This window comes from Puma concolor, chromosome C2 (genome assembly GCF_028749965.1).
Source record: "Puma concolor isolate L17-30 chromosome C2, mPumCon1.1.hap2, whole genome shotgun sequence".
NCBI lineage: Eukaryota > Metazoa > Chordata > Mammalia > Carnivora > Felidae > Puma > Puma concolor.
This window is the reverse complement of record NC_141675.1, coordinates 152,123,104-152,149,671: the sequence shown is the minus strand read 5'-3', so window position 1 is coordinate 152,149,671 and position 26,568 is coordinate 152,123,104. Positions and strand designations below refer to the sequence as shown.

At 39.1% G+C, this 26,568-nt stretch overlaps 1 protein-coding gene across 1 annotated transcript in view; it reads right to left on the bottom strand.

Annotated features, from left to right (window-relative positions):
- The window catches only part of TTC3 (tetratricopeptide repeat domain 3), a 127,926-nt gene that overhangs the window by 19,314 nt on the left and 82,044 nt on the right, over positions 1-26,568 (bottom strand). The window contains exons 32-36 of the mRNA XM_086675956.1: positions 26,360-26,524; positions 20,497-21,565; positions 19,504-19,569; positions 14,233-14,382; positions 3,266-3,405 (exon numbers count right to left, since the gene is read on the bottom strand). Of these exons, the coding sequence (XP_086532082.1) occupies positions 3,266-3,405; positions 14,233-14,382; positions 19,504-19,569; positions 20,497-21,565; positions 26,360-26,524 (1,590 nt within the window). The remainder of the gene's footprint in view (positions 1-3,265; positions 3,406-14,232; positions 14,383-19,503; positions 19,570-20,496; positions 21,566-26,359; positions 26,525-26,568) is intronic.

Below are 26,568 nucleotides of genomic sequence, written 5' to 3'. Positions count from 1 at the left end.
GTGTCTCCCTCTCTCTCTGCCCCTCCCCCGTTCATGCTCTGTCTCTCTCTGTCCCAAAAAAAAAAATAAATAAATAAATAAAAACGTTGAAAAATGTTTACTTCTGAGACAGAGAGAGACACTGCATGAGTACGAGAGGGGCAGAGAGACAGGGAGATACAGAATCCGAAGGAGGCTCCAGGCTCTGAGCTCAGCACAGAGACTGATGCAGGGCTCAAACTCATGAACTGTGAGATCATCACCTGAACTGAAGCTGGACACCCAACTGACTGAGCGAGGCACCCCGAATTTTTTTTTAAAGCTTATTTTTGAGAGAGAGAGAGAGAATGAATGAACGAGTGGGAGAGGGGCAGAGAGAGGGAGACAAAGAATCCAAAGCAGGCTTCAGGCTCTGAGCTGTCAGCACAGAGCCCAACACAGGGCTCAAACTCACGAACTGGGAGAACATGACTTGAGGCAAAGTCAGAGGCTTAACCTACTGAACCACCCACGTGCCCCAACCAACTTGAATTAAAATAATAAATAAAAAGTATCCCAGCAAGATCAAATTTCAAGGGTGGGTGCTTGGGGAGGGGATCTGCATATGAAAAGACCTGAACTGGCATGCCAGAATGTAAACCCAAGGTATTTTGATTACAAAACCATTTTCTTTTTAAATTTTAAAACTTCCTGCAAAACAGGAAGTACAGTTGGCCCTTGAACAACACAAGTCTGAACTGTGTAGTGCATATATACAGATTTTTTTTTTCGATACAGTATAATACTAAAAATGTACTTTCTCTTCCTTCTTTCTTTTTACTTAAAGTTTATTTATTTTCGAGAGACAGAGAGTGCAAGCGGGGGAGGGGCAGAGAGCAAGAGAATCCCAAGCAGGTTCTGAGCTGTCAGCTCAGAGCCCGATGTGGGGCCCAAACTCAAAAACTGTGAGATCATGACCTGAGCCAAAATCAAGACTCTGATGCTTAACCGACTGAACCACCTAGGTGCCCCTTCCTTATGACTTTCTTAGTAAATTTGTTTTCTCTAGTTTACCAAGAATTATGGCATATAATAAATATACAAAATATGTGTTAATTGTGTTATCAGTGAGGCTTCCAGTTAACAGTAGGCTATTAGTAGTTAAGTTTTGGAGGAGTCAAAAGTTACATGTTGGGGGTCAGCACCCCTAAACCCCCACATTGTTCTAGGGTCAACTGCTTAATTATACAATTATTCTCCTGCTCAGAGTTTTGCTTCAAAACTTAAGACTACATAAAACTTATAATATAAAAAGAGGCTTTACTTTAAAATCCAGATATAAAATTTAGATTTATATCATTTACAAAGTGCAAAAAGCCAAGCACATAAAGAAGCCTGTAGCTTATCTTTAAACTGGGACAGAAAAAAGGAAAACATGTATTAATAAAGTAAAAAAAAAATAATAAAAACTTTATTCCTCAACAGAAATGGATTTTTATGCTAGCACACACAAAAAAATTTCTTATCATTATCAGCCTCATTTATTTTGTCTAGTTTAACAGTAAATCTGAATTGAGCATACAAAAATCTATGTTAAATACAAATATTCCTGAATTTTTGAATAACTTCACTACTGACATGCTCAAATATTGAGAGGGGTATGTGCCAAGACTCCCACTGGATGCCTGAAACCATGGACTGTTACAAACCCAGGTTTTTTCCTATATATACATACCTATGATAAAGTTCAAGTTATAAATTAGGCACAGTAAGAGATTAACAGCAATAACTAATAATAAATAAAAACAACTATACTGTAATGAATGTTACGTATGAGTGTGGTCTCTCTCTCAATGTATCTTATCTTACTACACTGTCCCCAGCCTTCCTTGATGATGTGAAATGACAAGATGCCTGTGTGATATGATGAGGTGAGGCGAGTGACGCAGGCAGGTGACACAGCACTAGGCGACTACTGACCCTCCAACAATATGTCAGAAGGGGAATCATCTGAGCTTGACTGCCACTGATCACAGGTAACTGAAACCGTGAAAAATGAACCTATAGGTGGGGGTGGGGGTACTGTACAGAGCTTTGCAGATGTTATTTCCACACATGTGTTCTGATAGAACTACTCTGAGCCTACTCAAAATGACAAGACACAGGCGGTGTTTTATGGTTCATCATTCTTGGAAGGATTACCTAAAAACTGTCCAAATTTAATGCCAGCAAGACTCATGATGAAGTCGTCGATCCTATGGCATGGCAAATGGAAAAACCACGAATGTCCTGAAAGGTGAGAATGGTAGTGTGGCCCCCGTGAACCATGCCTCCCCTTCTTCCTGCCCTTAAATCTCCAGTAGGCCTGCCGCTTGCTTTTCACAACAGAATGTGGTGGAAGTAATGCTCTGATGGTTCTGAGCCTGAACCTTCAAGAGGCATGGCAGCTTCTGCTCCCGTACCCTTGGGAGCCCTTTGCCACCACATATGAAGCCTGGCTACTGTGTTGGAGATGACCTGGGTAGACCATACCGATAAAAGTCACATGAAGAGGCTACATGGAAAGGGAGCAGCCGTGAAACTACACGGAGAGAAAAAGCCAGGACATCCCAGCATCCCAGCTGAGCCTAGCCCCAGCCAATTCCCTGCCACGTGAAGACCATCACAACAGCCCAGCGGAACTCAGACCAGGTTCCAAGATCATGATCACATAAAATGGCTGTTAATGTAAGCCACCAAGTTTGAGTGTTTTTGTTACACAGTGGTAGGTAACAATTAAGCTGAGGAATCATATGATACGTCACCAACTAGGGAAGAGAGGGGTTAGGAATGGATCACAGAGAATCTTAAACTTGGCCCATCTGACAACTGTATTACCTGTATGCATTACCAAATCCTTCATACCACAAGACCAAATTTTAGTAATTTAAAGGCTCAAGATGAAAGCAATTATAAATAATCATCACAGAATCTTAGTGCAGGAAAGAACCTTAGATCTAGACTAAGCCCCTCACTTTATAGACAAGGAAAAAATGGGGCAAAGGTAATGTTCACAGTAAGGGGTGGTGTCCCGACTAGAAGGAAGTCAGCTCTTTGCTCATTCATAGTCCCACTTGATTGGCAAACACAGTAGTTTTACGAAAAATTTCAGGTAAGTCCCCACAGAACGTTCTCTAAAATGAGGTGAAAACAGTATTTAAATTTGTACACTACCTGATATAGTCTGAAACTGAATATCAAAAATGTTAAAATAACAACAAAAAAGCCCCAATAATAAAAAATCATTGCCTTTCAATTGTTAACTTACGTTTCGTTGGCATTTAGAACCTTTTTCATTTTCTTCTTTAGTGCTTTTAGATTTTCTTGGATTTCTTTTTTCTCTTGTTGCCATTTTTTAATTTCCTTTTCCAAATCTTCAAGGAACCAATCTAATTCTGTCTTTGATATCTAAAAACATTTTTAGAAAGCACTTAAATAAATAGGAAGATTTACTTAAAAAAAAAAAAAAAAAGCCCCAAAGACCAGAATTGTGGTGGTGCATTAGTTCAATCAATAACTCCAGTTTAGCAGAGCACACTTAGGACCTGGGCTGAGCCTGGGATACAGAATCATATGACACACAGCCTTGGGCCTCACTTGTCCTCACCGAATCAGGCTGGGGGGAGGCTGTCAAACAAAAAGGCACAGAGGCATGATAGACTACCTGGTATTTGGGAAGGGCTTCTTAAAAACAGTGATTTCTGATTTCTGTCTTTAAAGATGAGATGCCATGTGGAGAATAGATCCAAACAGTAGGAATAGTGAGGCAGAAGGATAAAAGAGTAAGACACGTACAAATGAAAGCAAGAGGCACTACGTGGCTAGAGTATGAGGTGGACATATGGAAGGCAGGGCAGGGAGAATGATACCCGAGATGACTTGGGTTCAAATTATAAAGGGGCTTGTGAGTAATGCTAAGGAGGGTGGACTTTACCCGGTAGATAACACGGAGCCAATGAAGACTCTTAAGCAAGGTAGTGAGATGATTAGATTCTGGTTTTAGAAAAATAAGCAAAAGACGCAGAGATGGATTAAGAATGGGTAAGAGGGAAAAAAAAAAAGAAAACCCAAAGAAGAATAGGTAAGAGGCCACGTGAAAGTGGTAGACCAAATCAGTGGCCTTCATATTTTCTTGACTGTGACCCCAAACAACAGATACATTTTAATAACAATCCATACCGTACGTATATATGCACACACATGCAAACTGAAAGAGAACTGCCCTTTCGGAGATGCTTTCTGATATTTTTAATCTATTCAATTATTGAAAACAATTCCAGTCACCACCATTAAACTGATTTCATAGCCCATTATGAATTATAACCCTTAATGTTAAAAACTACGTTAGACGAAGGTAAAATTTCTTAAGAATTTCACTGTAATAGTCCGTGAGAGACAATAAGGATTATGGTAGGGATGATAAAAAGAAATAAATGAAATTTTAAAAGAAGAGGACAGATAAGACCATATGTCTAAGTGGGATATGAGACCTAAAGCAGAAGTTGTGACCTAAAGAAGAGTTACGGGCACCTGGGTGGCTCAGTTGGTTAAGTGGCCAACTTCGGCTCAGGTCACAATCTCACAGTTTGTGAGTTCGAGCCCCACGTTGGGCTCTGTGCTGACAGCTCAGAGCCTGGAGCCTGATTCAGATTCTGTGTCTTCCTCTCTCTCTGCCCCTCCCTCACTCATGCTCTGTCTCTCTCTCAAAAATAAACATTTAAAAAAATTGAAAAAAAAAAGAAGTTGACAGAGTTAAAGATAGGTTTCTACCTTTGATGAACAGTTAAAAATCCCATTAACAAAAAAGAGCACAGAAGATGTACTAGGCTAGGAAGCATGAAAACAGACACATTAATCTAGATATGGATGTTTAAATAAATCTGTGAATAAATATGTGAGAACCCCATAATTTTGACCCTGCAGTCATTTTTAAAAATCTTTTTACTTTTGAGTGAGAGAGAAAGAGGGAGTGCGAGTGAGCAGGGGAAAGGGATAGAGTGGGGGAGAGAGAGAATCTTAAGCAGGCTCCATGCTCAGTGTGGAGTCTGACAGGGGGCTTGATCTCAGGACCCTGAGCTGGAAACTTAACCGACTGAGCCACCCAGGCACCCCAGGCCCTGCAGTCAGTTTGATGGGACAGAGCAGAAATTTCTAAGCGTTTGACAAAGACTAGAAATCAAAGGAATAAAAATACTGAATTCACACAGCTTTTCAACATAACCATTTAGAAAGAAACAACATTCTTCTGAGTCTTATTTGTCTATACAACAGACACCTCTATTCTAACAGGCTATTCTAGCACAAGAACAGCACACAATCAAGTCAGGTATGCTTTGTTCCCCAAAACAGCCTTTTCCAATATGGGCAAGTCCCACCCTATTCCAAGTCCACTGACCAGTTGGTTGGTTGTAACCTGGAATGCATTTCCCCATGAAAAGCCATGTTAGAAATGTCAGTTAAATGTCTACCAGTTCCTTCCAGGATGCACCTGGTTACACTGTGAACTGGATGCAAGGAGGTCTACAGGATTCAGAGGGCAAGTCCTCAGACCATGAGAGTCTATTTATAGAAGACACAGTCTTATCCTGGGTGCTGGGAGCAGAGACATGGTGCAGGGAAGGCAAAGGGGAAAGTGCAGAATCTCCCCTGAAACCTGCTCGAAAGAGTCCTGTCTGTAGTAGCCTCCGCCTTCCGACATTCGTTCCACCCTCCAAGGACCCTTCTGCAACACCCTCAAGTTTCACTGGACCCCTGATTTAAGCGCCCCTGACAGAGGGTATGTCAGCCTCCCAAGTGCATACTTCAAACACCCTTTCCTTTCCTTCAGGTCTCTCAGCACTCAGAGCCCCTCACCGCACTCGGGGATTCTGAAGAACCCCTTCAGCTTGCCTAGAAGTGTTCACATTTCACTCTCTAGCCTAAATGACTCTAACCTAGAGGCGGTCTACACACATGCTTTATCTGGCAAGTTCAATGGTTTCTCCTTGCTTCTTAATGTTTGGGTTTTTTTTTTTATGTTTATTTATTTTTGAGAGAGAGAGAGAGAGAGAGAGAGCAAGCATGAGCAGGGGAGGGACAGAGAGAGGGAGACAGAGAATCTAAAGCAGGCTCCAGTCTCCGAACCATCAGCACAGAGCCTGACACGGGGCTCAAACTCACAAAATATGAGATCGTGACTTGAGACGAAGTCGGATGCTTAACTGACTGAGCCACCCAGGTGCTCCCAGGCTTTAGTTTTACAAATGCTTCACATCTATTATCACACTTCATCTTTCCTAACAGCCTGTGGGTAGCCGAGTGGGCAAGGCTGACTTTTTTATGGATAAGAAAATGGTAGGCGGAAGGGGTGCCTGGGTGGCTCAGTTGGTTAAGCGTCCAATGGTTTGTGGGACTGAGCCCTGAGTCGGGCTCTGTGCTGGCAACATGGAACCTGCATGGGATTCTGTTTCCTTCTCTGCCCCTCCCCCGCATGCTCTCTCAAAATAAATAATAAAAAAGACAAAATAAAAAGAATGCTAAGTAGGTAAAGAAAACAAAATAAAAAGATAAAAATGGTAATACAGAACCAGAAGTGAGAGTAATATAAAAGTAAATGGCATGAGGCATGAGCCATTCTTTAGAAAGAGCATTAAAACTTTTCTGGTAGACAAAATCCGAGGAAACAGAGTGAGCTATACCCACAAAATAAAAACAAGTTTGCTGCACAAAGAAGCCCAGGTAGTGAAAGCAGAGCGAAACAACTTCTTAGGGCCTCACAAAGAGGACGCTGCAGAAAAGTCCCAAAAGACCAGCACAGAGCCTGGCTTATACTGAAGGGAGCATCCAATACATTTTGTCAAATGAAACAGTGGATAATATCCTCAACCACATATTAGCAAATATTCAAGCAACAATCTTCACAGAAGTGCAGGCCTGATGTTCTCTGATGTAGGCGGACACAGAATATGCAGCCGCAATTCACTAAACCCAGTTAACCCAGTTCTTTGGTGCTCAAACGCACATTGTTTGATAACATCAGCAGAACTATTCTGTACACTGAGATTCAAAGATGACAACAGTTTAAGGGTGCCTGGGTGGCTCAGTTGGTTGGGCGGCCGACTACAGCTCAGATCATGATCTCGCAGTCTGTGAGTTCGAGCCCTGCATCGGGCTCTGTGCGGACAGCACAGAGCCTGGAGCCTGCTTCTGATTCTGTGTCTCCCTCTCTCTCTGCCCCTTCCCTGCTTGCTCTCTGTCTCTCTCTCTCTCTCAAAAATAATAAACATTAAAAAAAAATTAAAAGATGACAACAGTTTGGTGGGGGAAGTATGCATAAATGATAATTACTACACCACACACAAAAATTAACTCAAAATGGTCATAGACCTAAATGGAGGAGCTAAAATTGTACAACTTTTAGAAGAAAATACAGAAGTAAATCTTGATGACCCTAGATTACGAGGTTTCTAAAATATGACATCAAAAATAAACAACAAAAGAAAAAAGTGGACGATACTGAAATAAAAAACTGTGCTGCAAATCATGCCATCAGGAAGCTGAAATGACAACCCGCAAAATGGAAATCGGACAAATATATTTTCAAGTATGGAAGATGGGAGAAAATATCTAGAAGTCATATATTTAACTAGCAATTTGGACCCAGATTAAACATATATGAAATGCTTAAGACAAATAATCCAATTAATAAACAGACAAAAAATTGGACAGACATTCCAATAAGCACATGAAAAGATGCTCCACACCACTGGCCTTTAGGGAAATGCAGATCAAAAGCACAATGAGAAATGACTTCATACCCATTAGGATGGCTACAATCAAAAAGATGGTTGATACTAAGCATTAATGAGAATGTGGAGAAGCTGGAACCCTCATACACTCTACTCGTGGGGATGTTAGCTTCTACAACTATTTTCGAACAGTCTGGCAGTTTCTCAAGCAGTTAAATATGGAGTTAGTGTATGACCCAGCAGTTCTGCTCCTAAGCATATTCCCTCAAGAAATGAAAACATATGGTGGTGCCTGGGTGTCTCAGTTGGTTAAGTGTCTGGCTCTTGGTTTTGGCTCAGGTCATGATCTCACGGTTCGTGAGTTTGAGCCCCGCGTTAGGCTCTGTGCGGACAGTGCAGACCCTGCTTGGAATGCTCTCTCTCCCTCTCAAAATAAATAAATAAACTTAAAAAAAAAAAAAAAGAAATGAAAACATATGCCCACAGATATTCATGGCAGATATTCACAGCAGCATTATTCATACAGTCGAAAAGTAGAAAAAAAAACCCATCAACTGATGAGTGGATAAATAAAATGTGGCACTGCCATTCAATAGAATATTACTCAGCAGTAAAATGGAATGAAGTACTGACATGTGTTACATGGATGGATGTACATGGATGTACCTTGAAAACATTATGCTAAGTGAAAGCAAGCAGTCACAAAAGATCACACAGAGTGTGACTCCATTTATATAAAATGCCCAGAATAGGCAGATCCATACAGTATATGAGTGGTTGCCTAGGGCGGTGGGAGGGAGGAGAATGGAGAGTTACTGACAGTGGGTATGAGATTTCTTCTGAAGGTGATGAACTTAGACTGTGGTGATGGCTGTGCAACTGTGTATGTGTACCACAAACACAGAACTGTATACTTTAAATGGGTGAGTTTTATGGTAAATGAATTATATCTCAACAAAAATGTTAACAAAAATAGTCACTGGATAATATAGTGAGGTATTTATTATTACCATTGCATTAATAAGGACCTTGAACCAAAGCTGAGGTTACCATCAGCAACTGCTCCCTTAAGAAAGTGATGCCTGAGCTAGGTGGACCCAAAAAATGAGAAGTGAGCCAGGCTTGGAGAGAAAGAAGGCCACTTGAGGCAGAAGAAACAGTGCTAGGAAAAGAGCCAAAAGTGAAAAAAATCACAGGACAAATGCTATCCAGTAAGTATAGAGGATAATGCAGAGAACTAACTAGTAAAGGAGAAGGTGGATGATGGAGGGTCGGCACCAATCATGGAAGGGTTTTTAAGCTCTTGATTAACTACTGAATGTTAGTGAATTTTGGTGCTGACCTGCTATAGCAGAGGGATAGCATTCACAGCCCCATCCTTACCTACACCCTTTGTCATGGGACCATCCAGGTTCCTTCCATAAAGAGCAGTCTCTTTTCTCTACCCCTGAATCTGGGCTGGCTATGTGACTTGCTTTATCTAATGGGATATTAGCAGACCTGACGTCAGCAGAGGCCTGAAAATTTCTTGTGTGACCATCCCTGCTTGTCCTTGCACTTACTGGAAGAAGAAAGACACATAGAGCAGAGCTGGTTGCCCCAATCATCCCAGCTGAGGCCATTCTAGATCATTCCATAGCCAGGTGACCCCACGTATATGAGCAAGTAAGCCAAGAACAACAGAACTTCAGCTGATCCAAAGGTGAAACAGTCCAGCCCAGCCTAACTGGGATAAACCAATCCACAGACTCACACACTTAACGTTTACTATTATAGGTCACTAAGGTTTTGTGGGTGGTGGTTACTCAGCATTATTATGGCAGCAATTAACTGACACATCCACACTGCTTGTGAAGTGCTGAGAAATATTTTTCAAATGGTTATGGAACTGACATTCTCTTAGGGGAGCACAAAAGCAAGGGATCTAGAGCTTGACACTTACTAACTGTTCTGCCACTTAGTACTGGTATGACTTTCAGCAAGTTGCATTAGCTGCTCCTGCCTCCATATCCTAACAGTAAAATGGAGAAAATACTAGTGTACTATGTAACATTAGTATATTATGATTGATTGAGATTAAATAATCCATGTAAAAAATTTACAATTGAGTCTGGCACATAATGAGCTACATAAAGGTTAGATTATAAACGCTGAACTCAGGGTGCCTACGTGGGGTTCAGTTAGTTAAGCGGCTGACTCTTGATCTCAGCTCAGGTCATGATCTCACGATTCGTGGGATCAAATCCCACGTCAGACTTCATGCTGACAGCGCAGAGCCTGCTTGGGATTCTTTCCCTCTCTCTCTGCTCCTCCCCTGCTTACTTCCCCCCAAAATAAATAGATAAACTTAAAAAAAAAAAAAAAGGCTGAGGGGCACCTGGGTGGCTCAGTCGGTTAAGTGTATCCAACTGACGATTTTAGCTCAGGTCATGAGCCCATGGTTTGTGGGATCAAGCCCCATTCAGGCAGCATGCTGACAGTGAGGAGCCTGCTTGTGCTCTTGCTCTCTCTCTCAAAATAAATAAATAAACTTAAAAAAAAAAAAAAGGCTGAAGTTGGCAAAGATCATGACTGAACGAACAGGAGAACCCCACCTCTACACAGATGTGGGCTGAGGAATTTTTGGCAGGCAGGGCCCAAGATTCTGTTTTGATGTAAAAATAGGACAAAGTTTTAAAATTCTACTCCATTAACTTATTCTAGGTCAAAATTATTTTGATTACGTTTTAAGAGCCAAAGTCAACTTAAATACCCATCTTAGCTCTATGAAAATCTCATTAAAGTACCTTAAGAACAGGGGAGACGAGCAATGATTGCCTAATGGGTACAACAGGGTTTCGTTTTGGCGTTATGACAATGGTTCTGGAATTAGATAGTGTTAATGGTCATATAACATTGTGAGTATACTGAAAAACACTGAATTACATACTTTGTAATGAATAAAATGATGAATTTTATCTTAATAAATTAAAAAGAACATAAACCCGTGAGCAATACTGCAGTCAGTTATAATCTGCCAACTGCAAGTTAGAGGTAAAACCAACAGGAGATTCTGGCTTTAGAACAGGTATTTTCCTCCGACATAACAGATAACTGGCCTAAATAACTATTAAGGCCATCCAAGCTCATGATAATAAAACCCCATCAGCTATATACAATAGCTAGCTCAGATTTTTATTGATGCTTTTTATATGCCAAGCACTCTTTAACTGCTTTGTAAATAATTTTTCTGAGTAGGGGCATGAGCGGCATTTTGGGTGGGACAACTCTTCCTTCTAACTATATTTAGTATCTCTGGACAACCCACCCTCGTCCAACCACCCCTGTGAGTCCTCAAAAACCTACGAAGTACAGATTGTATTACTAATGAGGAAGCTGAGGGTCAAAGAGGTTAAGTAAACTAAGGTAACAGAGGTATCAGATAGTAGTGCTGGAGTTCAACCTAGGCAGCCTTACTGATGCCTGAGCTCGGAAACGTGATTTGCTATCGCTTGTCTAGAGTGCAAAGGGTGGTTGTACCTAATATGTGGTATCAACCAACTTTCAAGTAAAAGTATTAGCTGATGACCTCAGTGATCTAGAGAGTCCAAGACCATGGGAAAGATCAATAAAAGCCACACATTTCTTTTCATGTTTATAAAAGATTTCTCCACAAGCGAATTATGAACACAATCATGGTTAATAAAGAAATGGCCACAGCTACATCTCATCGGCTCCTGTATAGACAACAACCTAAAAACTCAGATGAGCAATTTATTCTGACAGGACACGGGCCTACGTTTTACATGGGAAATCTAACAACCTAACAGGCCTAAAACTGGGGGACTAAATAATGGCTCTTTTAAAAAACAGACCGACTACACTCTTAGGACCCCCCCCACTTGAAAGCAGACCTGAGCCTCAGTGAAGTTAAAAAAGCACATTAAAAGCCCAGTCCCAGTCAGAACTGCGGCTCCCTAGCAGCCCTCCACCCGAGGTGACTGAGTCACTGTGAATTTCTTGGTCAAGTATAGAAAGAAAGGAAGATGCCTTGAGAAACTGCACAAAGACAGGACCCAGTCAGACCAGCAGTTTGTAAAGCTGGACAAGCCTCTGCCAGAGAGAAGCAAAGCTCGCTCACCGGAAGCCCAAGTGGCAGAGTCTGAAAATCTGCTCTCATCACTTAATCAGGTGGCCAAAAGCATTCTCATATGGATTTAGTAAAACTGAATTTTACTGAGGTAATAGAAAGTTTATAAAAATATTTTATTTTGTTAAGCCCCCAGACAGCTTACTCAAATTAGTGTTCTATGAGTGACTACTGTGCAGGGTTTTATTTTTGCTCCTTTTCTCCTCTCCCAATCAGAAGATCTCATTCAACCAGGCAACTGACCAGAAAGTCTGGTTTCTTCAATTGCTCTCACCCTTCAAATCTCCCCTGTCTCATCCCAAGTGAAGACAAGTTATAACAGGAACGTGGTAACCATTACAACAGCAGTATTTTAACAGCTACCTTTACAAACTGACCCTTTTGTTCTGGATGTACTTAAATACCAGTAATTCCCTGATTAAAATCCCACTAAGCTAATTTTCTTCTATTTAATATGCTACCACAGTTACTGATCCAGACTTCTGGAACAAATTCTTAACTTTTTTGTGTTTAATTGAAGTATACTTGACATACCATGTTGAATTTGTTTCAGGTGTGTAAGACAGTGAATTGACAATTCTAAAAATTAGACAATGCTTACCACGGTAAGTGTAAATCCTTCCTTTCTTAAACTGCCTAACATCCACTTGTTATGCCTGTACAGAAGACCTCGTTTTAAAAAGAAACACGCGAAGATTCCTTTACATCTATAATTCATTTTCCCACCAATTCAGTGTGCCTTGCCACTATTTAATTCCAATAGCCAGTTACCTGTAACTATAATCCATCTTAGCTGATGGAATTCAAGGTCAATTCAAGATGGTCTAGGTGATTTTGCAGATCAAATATGCCTAAGCTTCATGTGTCAGTCTTACATTTCCTTCAGAGTAAGATGATGACAATAGTAGTAGTAATAATAGTGGCAGAGGCAATACTTACAGAGCCCGTACTACACAATACACAGCTGTAAGTACTTTACAAGTATTAATCTACCCCCGTGAAATGGGAGCTATTGTCACCCAAAATTTCCAGATACGAAACTAAAGCACAAAGAAGTTAAGTAACTTGCCCAAGATGAGAACTGGTACGGAATCAAGCTTGAATTTGAACCCAGATGGTGGGACCCCAAGGCTCACACCATGAATCACTAATGCTACACTGCCTCTCAATATAAACAAGGATTAACTTAGAACTTAGTCACCAGAAAAATTAAAACTAGAACTACCCTACAACCCAGCAATTACACTACAGGTATTTATCCAACGGATACAGGTGTGCTGTTTCAAAGGGACACATGCACCCTAGTGTTTATAGCAGCACTATTAACAACAGCCAAAGTATGGAAAAAGCCCAAATGTCCATCGATGGATGGAAGGATGAAGATGTGAGATATGTGTGTGTGTGTATATATATATATATACTTATATATATACTTGATATACTTATATATATACTTATAAATACTTATATATACTTATAGATATACTTATATATATACTTATATATATACTTGACAATCAAAAAGAATGCAATCTTGCCATTTGCGACTAAGTGGATGGAACTAGAGGGTATTATGCTAAGTGAAATTAGTCAGAGAAAGGCAAATATCATAGGACTTCGCTGATATGAAGACTTTAAGAGACAAAACAGATGAACCTAAGGGAAGTGAAGCAAAAATAATATAAAAATAGGGAGGGGAACAAAACATAAGAGACTCTTAAACATGGAGAACAAACAGAGGGTTACTGGAGGGGTTGTGGGAAGGCTAAATGGGTAAAGGGCTTTAAGGAATCTACTCCTGAAATCATTGTTGCACCATATGCTAACTTGGATGTAAATTAAAAAACAAACAAAAATCTCAGTCACCAGAAAACAGATTTATTTTTTAAAAAAAAAATTTTTTTTTTCAACGTTTATTTATTTTTGGGACAGAGAGAGACAGAGCATGAATGGGGGAGGGGTAGAGAGGGAGACATAGAATCGGAAACAGGCTCCAGGCTCTGAGCCATCAGCCCAGAGCCTGACGCGGGGCTCGAACTCGCAGACCGCGAGATCGTGACCTGGCTGAAGCCGGACGCTTAACCGACTGCGCCACCCAGGCGCCCCCAGAAAACAGATTTATTAAACAAGCAACTGAGTATAAATAAACGAAAACCCAGATTCACAGCCCTTTTCTTATAAGGCAACATACAGCAGAGGTTCTAAAACACTGCAAAAACACTGCTACTTTAATGTCATACAGAAATTTAAAAAAGCATTATTAAGAAAAAATCCGTTGTTCAGCCAACAATGCTGTTGACTCAGCTAACTGAGGCTACTAAAGTACAGACCTCCTGATCATGCCACATGCTACTAAAGAGAAGTTTCGGACAGAATTACCTTGTTTTCTTCTGAGTTCCTTTTCAACTTTTCTTCCATGTCCTTGGTCTCTTCCGAGACCTTGAGTTTAATCTGCTCATAATTTTCACATGCTTCCTTAAGCTGCTCTTGTAAAACCTGGTATTCCTTCTCAATCTGTGAAAGATCTCCCTAAAAGTTACAAAATTATCTGTTAAAATAGTTTAAAATACACTTTTCTCATCTTGTTCCAAACAGTCTCTTAAAATAAACAGAAGAGAAAAAGAGGCAGATGAAAATTTACAAGGGAAATGTCATGATAATTCAAGAATTAAAACCTCCTAAACAGTGTTTAGCAAAGCCAACTCTTTTTAAAGTACAATTATTCATATTACTGTAACTCATAATGAAACATTTCAATCTGTACTATAATTAGTTCTGAATATTTGTCTTAAAAGGGTTCAGTATTACTAAATCAATAGTGTGATGTGAATATCATTCTCCATGATTAACATCAAGAACTACTTATTAGGTTTAAAAAGCTGTATGTACATATGCATTTTAGATATGAACAAAACATATTAACTTTGACCCTACTTTTAAGTGTTTCAAATGGACAGTTGTAAAAATGACAAGTTAAAATATTATCAATGGTTTCCAGTTATGTAACTATCTCTTGGACCAGCTTAAAAAGCAAAAGCAAAAACAGAAGCATATTGCAATGTGAAATATTGTCCAACAAAAAATGTCATTTATGTGTTTTTAAAAACCTTTCATTCTGAAAAAAATAAATAAAAATAAAAACCTTTCATTCTGAAGGGAGACTGGGCGGCTTAGTCGGTTAAATGTTGGATTTCAGCTCAGGTCATGATCTGGCAGTCTGTGAGTTTGAGCTCTGGACTGGGCTCTGTGTCTCAGCCTGGAGCCTGCTTTGGATTCTGTCTCCCTTTCTCTCTCTGTCCCGCCCCCACTCGTGCTCTTTGTTTCATTCTCTCCCAAAAATAAACAAACATCTAAAAAAATAAAAAAAACCTTTCATTCTGCTAGGACAGTCAGCAATCACACCTGTGTGTCTGAAAGGCGTCTGGGTGGGCTGGCAAATCCGCCCAGTTGCGGCTGACTGCTCTCCCCAGGGCCTTAGTGGCCAAGCCTGGAAATCTATCCCAGGGGCACAAACCTAGGTCTATCTTCCCCCACCTCCTGCACCTCAGCATCTTCCAAGTTTACAAAAGCAGAGAATCAAGGTTTTGAAATTCAGTGATTTATCAGTTAGAGAACTATGAGCTGTGACCAGAGTGACCACACATGTCAGTCTGTTTTGAGTGTCCCAATTTTTATTTGTCCAGACTAAAAGTTTGGCAGTATGAATAGAGAGTCCACGTTTAAATAATAAATTAAATGGTCAACCCCACTACGACCCAGGAGAAAGACTTTATGGTTTTAGACCTTAGTTACCTCTATGTTCATTCTCAATTCAGCAAAAGAATCACAATGAATTAACAACTTATTATTATGTATCAATTTATACGCCCAAGTCACCAAAGGAACAAGAAATTATAGCCATCTCTATGTTATCACATACAAACTTCACCACAATTCTGTAAGAAACATTATTCACACCTTTTAGAGATCAGAAAACCAAAGTTGAGAGAAATTAGGCAACTTCTTAAAGCCCCTGAGGAAAAGCAACAGTGCTGGGGATTAACTGCAAGTCTCACTGGTGGAGAAGCCAACACTCAGCCATACTAATGATAAAGTCCTGAAACTAACTGCTAATTTAACAAGTGTTTTTGAATTCTCCCAATACTGATGAAAAAATTTGAGGGTGAAGAGCATACCTGGTTTAGAACTCAGTATGCTATAAGAACTCAACACCAGATATTCTATACGCAAAAATGTTCACTATAGCACTGTCCGTATGCCTGAAAAGCTGACACAATCTAAATGTTCAACAGTAAGAAACTAATCAAATAAACTATCATATTCATACAATAGAATACCAAGTCTGCGTTAAAAATGATGGTAAAAATCTATATTTACTGACATGGAAAAAATCCATAACATATAAATACCGAAAATTTTAAACACAACATACAAGCTACAATCCTATCTTTTAAAAAGAATTGCTATCGCTTCTTGGCCTTTTGGCTAAGATCAAGTGTAAAAAGAATTGCTTACTTAAATGTAAATGTTAAAATAAGGCCTAAGGGCTGCACATCAAAATGTAAATAAGGGAGAAGGCAACATAGATGACTTTTAATTTCTCCTCCATAATTTTCAGTATTGTTCATTAAAAAAATTAAGAGTTCTACATTATTTTTTTTAAATGTTATTTTTGAGACAGAGAGAGAGAGAGAGAGAGAGAGAGAGAGAGAGAGAGGAGTGAGTGTGTGTGTGTGTGTGTGTGTGTGTGTGTGAGTGAGTGTGGGGGGAGGGGCAGAGAGAGAGGGAGACACAGAATCCAAAGCAGGCCCCAGGCTCTGAGCTGTCATCAGACGCTTAACTGACTGAGCCACCCAGGCACCCCATTACATTACTTTTTTAATTGGCCAAAACTATAAAGCTATTTGTACCAAGCATAGCAACACAATCTAACCTTACTTCTTCCTACTTAATTATCTATCTGGTCTTGTAAATCATTCCATATCAGTAATAATAAAACTGCTGGACTATAATTCACTTAATGAGTCTAATACTGATGGATATTTAGGTTGTATTCAATTTTTTGCTGACACTAACGCAGATGAAACAAATATGCAAATACCCTTGTTCACTGGTCTCTATACATATATAGGAGTGCAGGTAAATTCCCAATTGCCATCCCCAGAAATTTACATTTTTACATTCTTTCAACAGTGCATAAATGACTTTCTTATTTCAGGCGGAGCTGGGCATCTTTTTATATGTTTAAAAAATCATCCTTATTTTATTGTGGATTGTCTATTCACATCCATTCCCATTTTTGCATTATTAATCTTTCCCTGATTAATTTACAGAAACTGTGTACGTTAAACAAGGCAATTAGTTCTCTATCTGTCCCTATACCGCAAATAACTTTCCTAGTTTGTCATTAGTGTTTTGACATCATGTGTCTATTTGTCCATATACAAATACATGCTATGCATATGTACACACAGATTATATATGTGTATATATAAACAGATACTCTTTGTTACACTGTTTATTAATCTCATGAAAAAAAATTCCCTTTTTTTCTAGGTAAATTGTGGATCTGCTTTTTAATATTGAAATCTTTGATCTGTCTGGAATTTACTTTGGTATATGGAAATAAGGTGGGGACCCAAATTAATTTCTTCTAGACAGGCGACCCGTCTCCTAATACCACATATTTAATAATTCTCCTAATTAACAATTCTCCTAATACCACATATTTAATAAACTACTTTCTGCTCACTAATACCATTTTTATTTATTATACCTTAAATTTCTATTTTCTTTTGTTCTATTGTCTCTTATTTTAACGGCCTATTTATGTGCTAAAATAGATTATGTGCTAAACTAGAATCAATTTGTCCAGTTTCAGATAAACCCTGTGCAGGAGCCAGCCACCAAGGTGGCCCTCAAGATCCTCACCTCTTGGTATTTATACCCTTGTACAGTCCTCCCCTACAATGTATCAGGGTTTTTGGGTTGGTCTGTGTGACTAAGAGAATACATAAGAAGTGATAAAAAGTGGCTTTCTAAAGTAGGTCATGAATGCTATTGCTACTTCTACCTTGGATCAACCACTCTGGGGAAAGCCAGGCCCCATGAGAACATGAGGACACTCAAGTGGTCCTACATGGAGGTCCACAGGCAAGGAACTGAAGCCCCCACCAATAGTCAGCAGCGACTTGTTAGCTGTGTGAGTGAGCCATCTTGGAAACAGAACCTCCAACCCCAGTTACTCCTTGCAGATGGCCAGATGAGCCCTGGTCTATATCTTGGCTGCAAGTCCTCAGCAATCTCCAGAACCATCAGCTGAACCGCTCAATTGCTGACTCAGAAGCTGTGAGATAATAAATGTTTATTGTTGTTTTAAGGCACTAGGTTTGTTTTTTTTTTTTATTTTTTTTAAACGTTTTATTTATTTTTGAGACAGAGAGAGACAGAGCATGAACGGGGGAGGGACAGAGAGAGAGGGAGACACAGAATCGGAAGCAGGCTCCAGGCTCTGAGCCATCAGCCCAGAGCCCGACGCGGGGCTCAAACTCACGGACCGCGAGATCGTGACCTGAGCTGAAGTTGGACGCTTAACTGACTGAGCCACCCAGGCGCCCCAATTAAAGCACTAGGTTTTAAGGTAATCTGTTATGTAGCAACAGGTAACTAATACATGTTGTTCATGATTGTACTGGAACTGTGTTAAAAGCTTTAGGGACAACCAGTCTCTTCACAATAATGGACCTTCCTATTCAATACTTTTCATTTACGTAAGTCTTTTGTGCATTTCTCAGTACATTTTAAAGTTTTCTTTCATAGATTTAACTATTTTATCTTTTGGTTACTATTAAAAATGGAATTTTATCTTCTAGTATACTTTGCAACAGATTGTTGTTTATATTTGGAAAAGTATTCTATCCAATCACCTTTTTGAATTCTCTTAAGAGTTTGGTATTGCATTTTCACTTGATTATTTTTTAATCTTCCAGATACACAATGTTAGCCTCCGTAAGAAATAATATTACACCTCCTCTTTTACAATCTTACTTCTCTTAATTTTGTCAGTTGCTATCTCCAGGATAATAATACTAATGGTCATGTTTCACCTAAAAGTGAGATGAAGGCTTTGGCTTGAGAAAAAGATATTAGCATGTGGAGAAGTATTCATCTTTCGCCATATTATTATGAGTTTTAGACGAGAGGGGGAATTGAATTTTATCTAATACCTTTCAGGAACTATGGAGTTGGCCAAATAACTTTTCTTAAGATACATCAACACAATATATTACATTAATAGCTTTTCTAACTGAATCATTCTTATAATGGTGAAGGTTTTTATTATAAAACTTTCTGTATCATTCACATGAATAAGCTCTTATATATAAATTAATAGAGGCTCATTATACCAGTTAAAACAATAAAGCCATTATACTTTGAAATAAATAAGCTAGGGAAAAAACACTTTTGTTTCTGCCTCTTTCCCAAATTCAATAAAAACAATTTTTTTTGTCATGTTCTAAAGCTTATTGCATGGTAACATTTTATATGGAATTAGCAGACTCCAAAATAGTTCTAGTTCATTGCCATCTAGTTATAATAATGAAAACTAAAAAAAAAACCTTTAAATAGTCTAATACAATTCTGACTCACCTGTTGTGCCTCAAAAGGATCATATGGCTCAGTATTGACCTCTTGATGTGTTATATTCCAAGACACCTTTGGGGAAAAAACAAACAATTTCATTAATCTCAATTCCTGTGGTACAATAAATCCATTATGTAATGACATTTTAAGACATGCTCACAATTTTTTCGAGGTGTGTTTTATTTTTCTCCAATTTCAATAACTCACACTTTCTACAAATTCTTGTATTAGAGAAGAGCTATCATGTAGAATTGGTAAAAATGAAAATGATTTTGGTTTATTACTCTAACATGTGCTTTCAGAGCTTTTTAGAAAACAGAAAACATAACAAGGAGGGGGATAATCCAACAAGGGTCTAATGAATTCACACCCGACAAAGTGAACTACAGAACATAAACTTATTCTCATGCTTGTTAGTAACTTTTATTCACATCTCTTTTGTTTCTCTCCACCTGGCTGTCTTTTTAGAGAAACTGGTTTTCGTAAAAGAAACTGGTCACATATAGCCCAGACTCTGTTTTTTGGGGCCACCTGTGCAAAAAGCGTATTTCCTTTCATTCTCCATACAGTAAGTTTGTGGGGCCAGCACCCCACGTTGTGAGGTTTCCTGGTCTAGCTCTAACTGGGTAGGTAGGCTGGTGTGTCAGGGCTTCAATACCAGGATGTGCAAGTGCTACAGAAGTAACTACATCATCCTCAATGGTGCCATTATTAATCAGTAACGTGATGGCTCCATCTGCTGATTCCTCTATCTCATTTCTCAACTGGTACAAAACTTGGTTAGGGAAGAAGGGTATTATTTACTAGACCCAAAAATTCTTTCTGAATTACTGATCATGCCCTACAAAAGGGTTCATATTTTTAAAACATTTCCAGGCAAAAGCTTTCATAACCATTATAAAGTCAATAATTTAAAAGAATTTTAGTAAATGGCAAAGAAAGATGAAAAGGAAAATTTAACTTCAGAATTGAGATTACTTTTTTCTATTTAGGTCTTACCTGTATAGCAGCCATTTGTGTATGTGGAATATTTGTTACTTCGTCGGTACTTTCTAGATTTACTTCCCACTTGTTGGCAGAATTTCCACAGTGACCTTCATGGCTGTTAGACCCACTGAGGGCTGTACCGTCACCATTCATGCTGCACTGTGTCTTTACTGATACTTCCAAAGATTCCTGAAGGATCTGTGTTTTAGGAGCAATCTCGTTACCAGGAGGAGTATTCTCAGCATTCAAATGAGGACCCTCAAAATATACAGCAGCACTTTCATCTGGTCTGTCACTGGCTACAAAGGATGGCGCCACTGGTACTGATCTTTGCAGCTGATATTCAGAAGGAACATTGGCTAGAGGTGTATAAATGTTAGTGTACTGGGACAAACTGGGTAACACGTTCATATATGTTGGTGGTGTCTGGGTAATGTCAAATCCCCGAAAGGGGAGGTATGTACAGTATCCTGTGACCAAATGGGGTTGAGACCAGTAGGTTGGTTTCACATCCTCAGAGGCTGGTTTGGGAGAATTACAGGATACTTGCTTGTGACCGGCATCCTCAGACACTGATGTGGGAGAATCAAAAGAGACCTCCTTGGGCTTCTCATCCTCAGAAACTGATCTAGAAGAATTATCAGACACTGGTTTCGGGTTCACAGCTTCACAGGTTGGTTGGGGAGAATTAGCAGATACAGGTTTGGGCTTCACGTCCTCAGAAGCTGGTGCTGAAGATAACTCAGACACTGGTTTGGACTTTACATCTGGTTTAAAATCCCTTGCGGTTGGATTCAGTGGTAGTTTAACTCGTAAATACTCCCCTGTTTTTGAAATTTCTTCCACTTTTGTCTTAATGTTTTTCTTCTTTCTCTTTTTCTTAAGCCGTAATGCAACTTTCTTCAATGCAATACAGTTGTCAATCACAACAAAACGAGGACATCCCAAGAGAAAAGATTTCAAACCTCCGGCTTTTTCTAGTATTTGCCGAGTTTCTTCTGGGAAGAATTCATATTCTTCAGAGAACATTTTATTATTCATGTCCAAGGGACCATGCTCTTCCAACAACTGAGAGAAATAACTTGGAAAAAATTTATGTTTACATGTTATTACAAGGAAGTACTTAAACATGTTCTTTTGAAAAAAGTGTTTCCCCCAAAATTCTCCCCAAGAAAAATACTATTTCACTTCCAACTGATCTCAACACCTCCCCAACAAACATATTATACTCATATTAAATCTGACAAAAGCTATATGCAATCAGTGATACTCTAGAAGCAAAATTTTGTTTACCCTTGGAGAATAATCCTTAAAAAATTTGTTGGGAAAAAAACCGAAAAGGGATTAAAAAGTTATTTCATAAATTTCAATCACATAATTATACAATCTATTTTAAAAGTAACGAAAAGAAAATTTATTCAAGAAAAATAACAAGAGTATCAGTAACAAGAATGTCAAATGAGAAGAAATCAAATTTCATTAAAATCCTATTGGAATTTACATACAGTAAAACTCTTAACATTTTTCTGTTTAGAAATATGCAATGATTCAGAAGTACTGAAACTAATCATGTGTGATCAACAAACCAATACAAACAAAACAAAAAAATCAAATAAATCAATATAGCAGAGGATCAGACACACATAATGGGGTGATCCCTTAACCTACATCCAGTCCTAGACTGGGGTGCACTCCAGTTAAGGGGCTATTTTCTTTTCCCATTCTTGTGTCAGGCTCCAAGAGCCTTCCTCTTCCATTAGAATTTGGTATTCAGTCTATAACAATGGCATAACTAGCAACCAAGACACATACTATGCAATTTCAAAGAAATAGAGCCTCCACATTTTTTCCACTGCCTAAGTAGCAATGAATTTTTCAAACATTGAGGCAGGACAAAATTTAACAAGGGTCCCCAGCCCAAAGGGAAAGTGTGTTATAAACCATATTGTGAATAAAATTTTTATAGTTGCTATTATTTGAAACGCAACACAAAAATGAACTTTAACTCTATTTATACATCTTTCTAGCCCTGAAAAATCATCTCTGTAAGGGAAACATTGGGTCCAAAATAGCATAAATATGACTTCTTTATAACCAGTGTTTTACAGGGGTTAGCAACCATCCATTGACGCACAGAACAGTGGTACTGGTATGGCTGTTCGGCAGACATGAAAGAGGCCAAAGCTCTAATGAAAGATGCTAGATACAACTGAAACAAGGAGGCTGACTCCACTTCTGCCAAGTTAAACAAGATGCATCTCTCTCATCATTGCTCCTGTTCAAAGTCTCAGACTCTAAAAGGGATAGTGTTCCTGCACTTCAGAACCAGAGGTAAAAACGGCACACTACATGAGACAGCAGTTTATTTTTTTTTTATTTTTTTATTTATTTAAAAAAAAAAAAAATTTTTTTTTTTCAACGTTTATTTATTTTTGGGACAGAGAGAGACAGGGCATGAACGGGGGAGGGGCAGAGAGAGAGGGAGACACAGAATCAGAAACAGGCTCCAGGCTCTGAACCATCAGCCCAGAGCCTGACGCGGGGCTCGAACTCCCGGACCGCGAGATCGCGAGATCGTGACCTGGCTGAAGTCGGACACTTAACCAACTGCGCCACCCAGGCGCCCCAAGACAGCAGTTTAAACAAACAAACAAAAACCTAACTATACCATAAAGATTAATAGTTCTTATGTTGTTATCTCATATATGCAAGTACATGTTTACTCGCGTACATATATTTTCACACTTGGATAGGGACCATCAGGGTCTGAAATGGTCATGGCTGGCCTTCCATAGTGCCATTACAGGCCACTGAAGGCACAGGGGCAAGGGACAGGATGAAGAAAACGTTTGGGAAAGGATTCCCACCCTAGTATGCTGGCGGTGGCCCTTTGACAAATCACTGTTTTGTAGAAGCTCATGATTCTTCCCTCACAAAGTCATTCTCTTTACAATACAGTGTGATCAGACCAATGATGCAGCTCTCCTGCTACTTGCAAGCTGTGCGAAAGGACTGTGTCTTCTACTTTGTCTGCAATCTTCCACAGTGCTTAACCCTAAGTGGTTAAATAAATCGTGGCTGACTAATTAATACCATGAAAGAGGTGGTAGGAAAAGCTAAGTGCAGAATGCTACCCAGTGAAATACAATTCCCTTCAACTATCTAAAATCATAAATTGTTAGAACTAGAAGAGGGTCAAGTCAATTATACACCAATCAGTCTAATCCCCACCTTCACAGTGGAATACGTGAGTCAGGATAAAATTAACAGCAGTTATCCCAATATTCTGGATTCCTTGCGTAATATTTTTTTTCTACTCTAACACTCTTGTCATACACAAAATTTTAGTTTCATTTTTCTTTTACCCACTGGCCACTAAAAGAAATCATTCTTTTTTTTTTTTTAAGTTTTATCCATTTATTCATTTAAGTAATCTCTACAACACCCAACATGAGGATCGAACTCACGACCTCGAGATCAAGAGCCACACGCTCCTCCGACTGAGCCACACAGGCACCCTTAAAAGAAATTGTTCTTAAGCTCATCATCACATGTCTACTTTTGAAAATTCAGAGAAAGAATTGTTTTGAGGTGTAACTTCCTGTAAGTTTTTGACTTTAAAGTTTTATCTCAAAATACATCAGCCTATTTTCTTCCTCATAAAGTTGTTTAATTTCCTCCCACTTATAACAGTAATAAATTCTTTAAGAAGCAAGGTCCTGACAATGACACAGTTTAGCTTCAGTTTCGGATGCTTGAAGCAAAGCCTACCATATTTTAAGAAATACTAGTGTAGTTTTATAGCTGTTTCCATGGGGTCATCCAGGAGTTTTCTGGAAATATGATATGCTCAGCATTTCAACTCTAAAGAAAAACCATAGGGGCGCCTAGATGGCTCAGTCGGTTGGGTATCTGACTTTGGCTCAGGTCATGATCTCATGGTCAGTGAGTTCGAGCCCCGCATCGGGCTCTGTGCTGACGGCTCAGAGCCTAGAGCCTGCTTTGATTCTGTGTCTCCCTCTCTCTCTGCCCCTCCCCCACTCACGCTCTGTCTCTATCAAAAAATGAATAAACATTAAAAAAAAAAAATTTAAAGAAAAACCATAAAGAAGGGTCTGGGAGCATAACCAGACTGAAAAGGAAAGAAGCGACTGGGGAAAACAGAAGCAAGGACTAAACTATGGATGAGTAACAGGTTTTCTGTGAGAATAACCAGGTCTTAAATTAATTTCCTATTGCAGATCTTAACCCTCAATTTGTCTTCTTAAGGAAGGTAGCATGCACTACTTAGTAATACCAAGCTCAAAATGGTAACTGCTTGTTAGATTTTTCTGAACCCTTTACTCCATTTCATCTACCCTACTCAGACTCGTTGATTTCATATTCACATTTCAATCCCAAAGTAACAGCCAAAGTTATTTAAAAAGAAAAGTCTGCTTCTCTTGTATTATGTCAATGTCAGGAAGACAAGTCTCCCGTACAATACAGAGATACAAGGTCTTGTTACCTTTACTATCATTCCAGCAGAACACCTGTCACCTCAGCAGAAGTAATAATGGGATCCTGGTATCCTCATTACCCAATAAAAGGGCAACACTTTGACAAACTACATTACTTGTCACTGGACTTAGGAGATGCTAAACAACAGCATCCATCAGCAAAAGAACAATGAGACCAAATTATAATAGGACTCCTTGTCAAATGTAGAACTCCCCCCTTATCCACAAGAGAGATGTTCCACAACCCCGGGTGCCTGAAACCACAGATAGTACTGAGCCCTATATTATTTTTTCCTACACATATATACCTATGATAAAGTTTAAGTTATAAATTAGGTGCAATAAGAAATTAACAGCAATAACTAAAAATAAAATAGAACAGTTACAATAATATACTGTAATATAAGTTATGTGAATGTGGTCTCTCTCTCAAAATTTTATTGCACTATCCTCACTCAATTCTTGCAATGATAGGAGATAAAATGCCTCTGTGATGAGATGAAGTGAGGTGAGTGACACAGGCACTGTGACGTAACATTAGGCTACTACTGACCTTCTGACAACACGTCAGAAGGAGTATCATCTGCTTCTGGACTGTGGATGACCACAGGTAAGTGAAACCTCAGAAAGCGAAACCAAGGATAAGGGAGGAGTACTGTATACCCTGGAATTCATGATGAAAGATATGGCTGGAAACTTTTACAGTCCTATCAGTACATACCAGGGTCAGTTTTAGAGACAGAAAATATCTATATTAGCAGCTCAAACTGACAAAACCAATTATTAGTAGTATTCTGAACTTATTTATTTATTTTACTTACTTTACTTATCTATCGATCTATCTATCTATCTATCTATCTATCTATCTATCTATCTATCTACTTATAAAAGGTCCTGGCTGCCCTCAAGTACCAGAGCCTGGGTCCAGCCAGACCACTGTGGTTTTTTTGTTTTTTAAATGTTTATTTATTTATTTTGAGGAGGGAGGGTGGGAGGGAGAGAAAGGGGGAGAGAGAGGGAGTGAGAGAGGGGGAGAGAGAATCTCAGACAGACTCTGTGCTGTCAGTGTAGAGCCCGATGCGGGGCTCCAATCATCTCAAGAATGGTGAAATCATGACCTGAGCTGAAACCAAGAGTTGGGACATTCAACCAACAGAGCCACGCAGGTGCTCCAGGATTCTAAATTTAAAATTAAAAACCCTCAGTTAACTTTGTGCACTACACGACAAAAGCCATAAAAATACTTTCCCTCCCAACTTTGTAAGCCAATAAATGATTCCTTTAATAAGCAAAAGGGACACAAATTAAACAACCCGCAATCTTTAACTGGCAGCTTCAGTATGAAATAATACTAGTAGGAATGTTAAACTACTTACTCATACAGCGTTGAACATTTTTGTTTTGGGTTAATGTCCCACAGCTTCTTATTACGGACAACATATTCACTGCTGTGCTGTTCATAGATAGCTTCAAATTCTTCTACATCTTGCCGAAGGTGGTCAGGTACCACAAATGGGCCTGCAGAATTTGGATTGCGTCTGCTGATTAAAAAAAGAAATTTTTTTTGTGAGTCCTAAACTTTGAG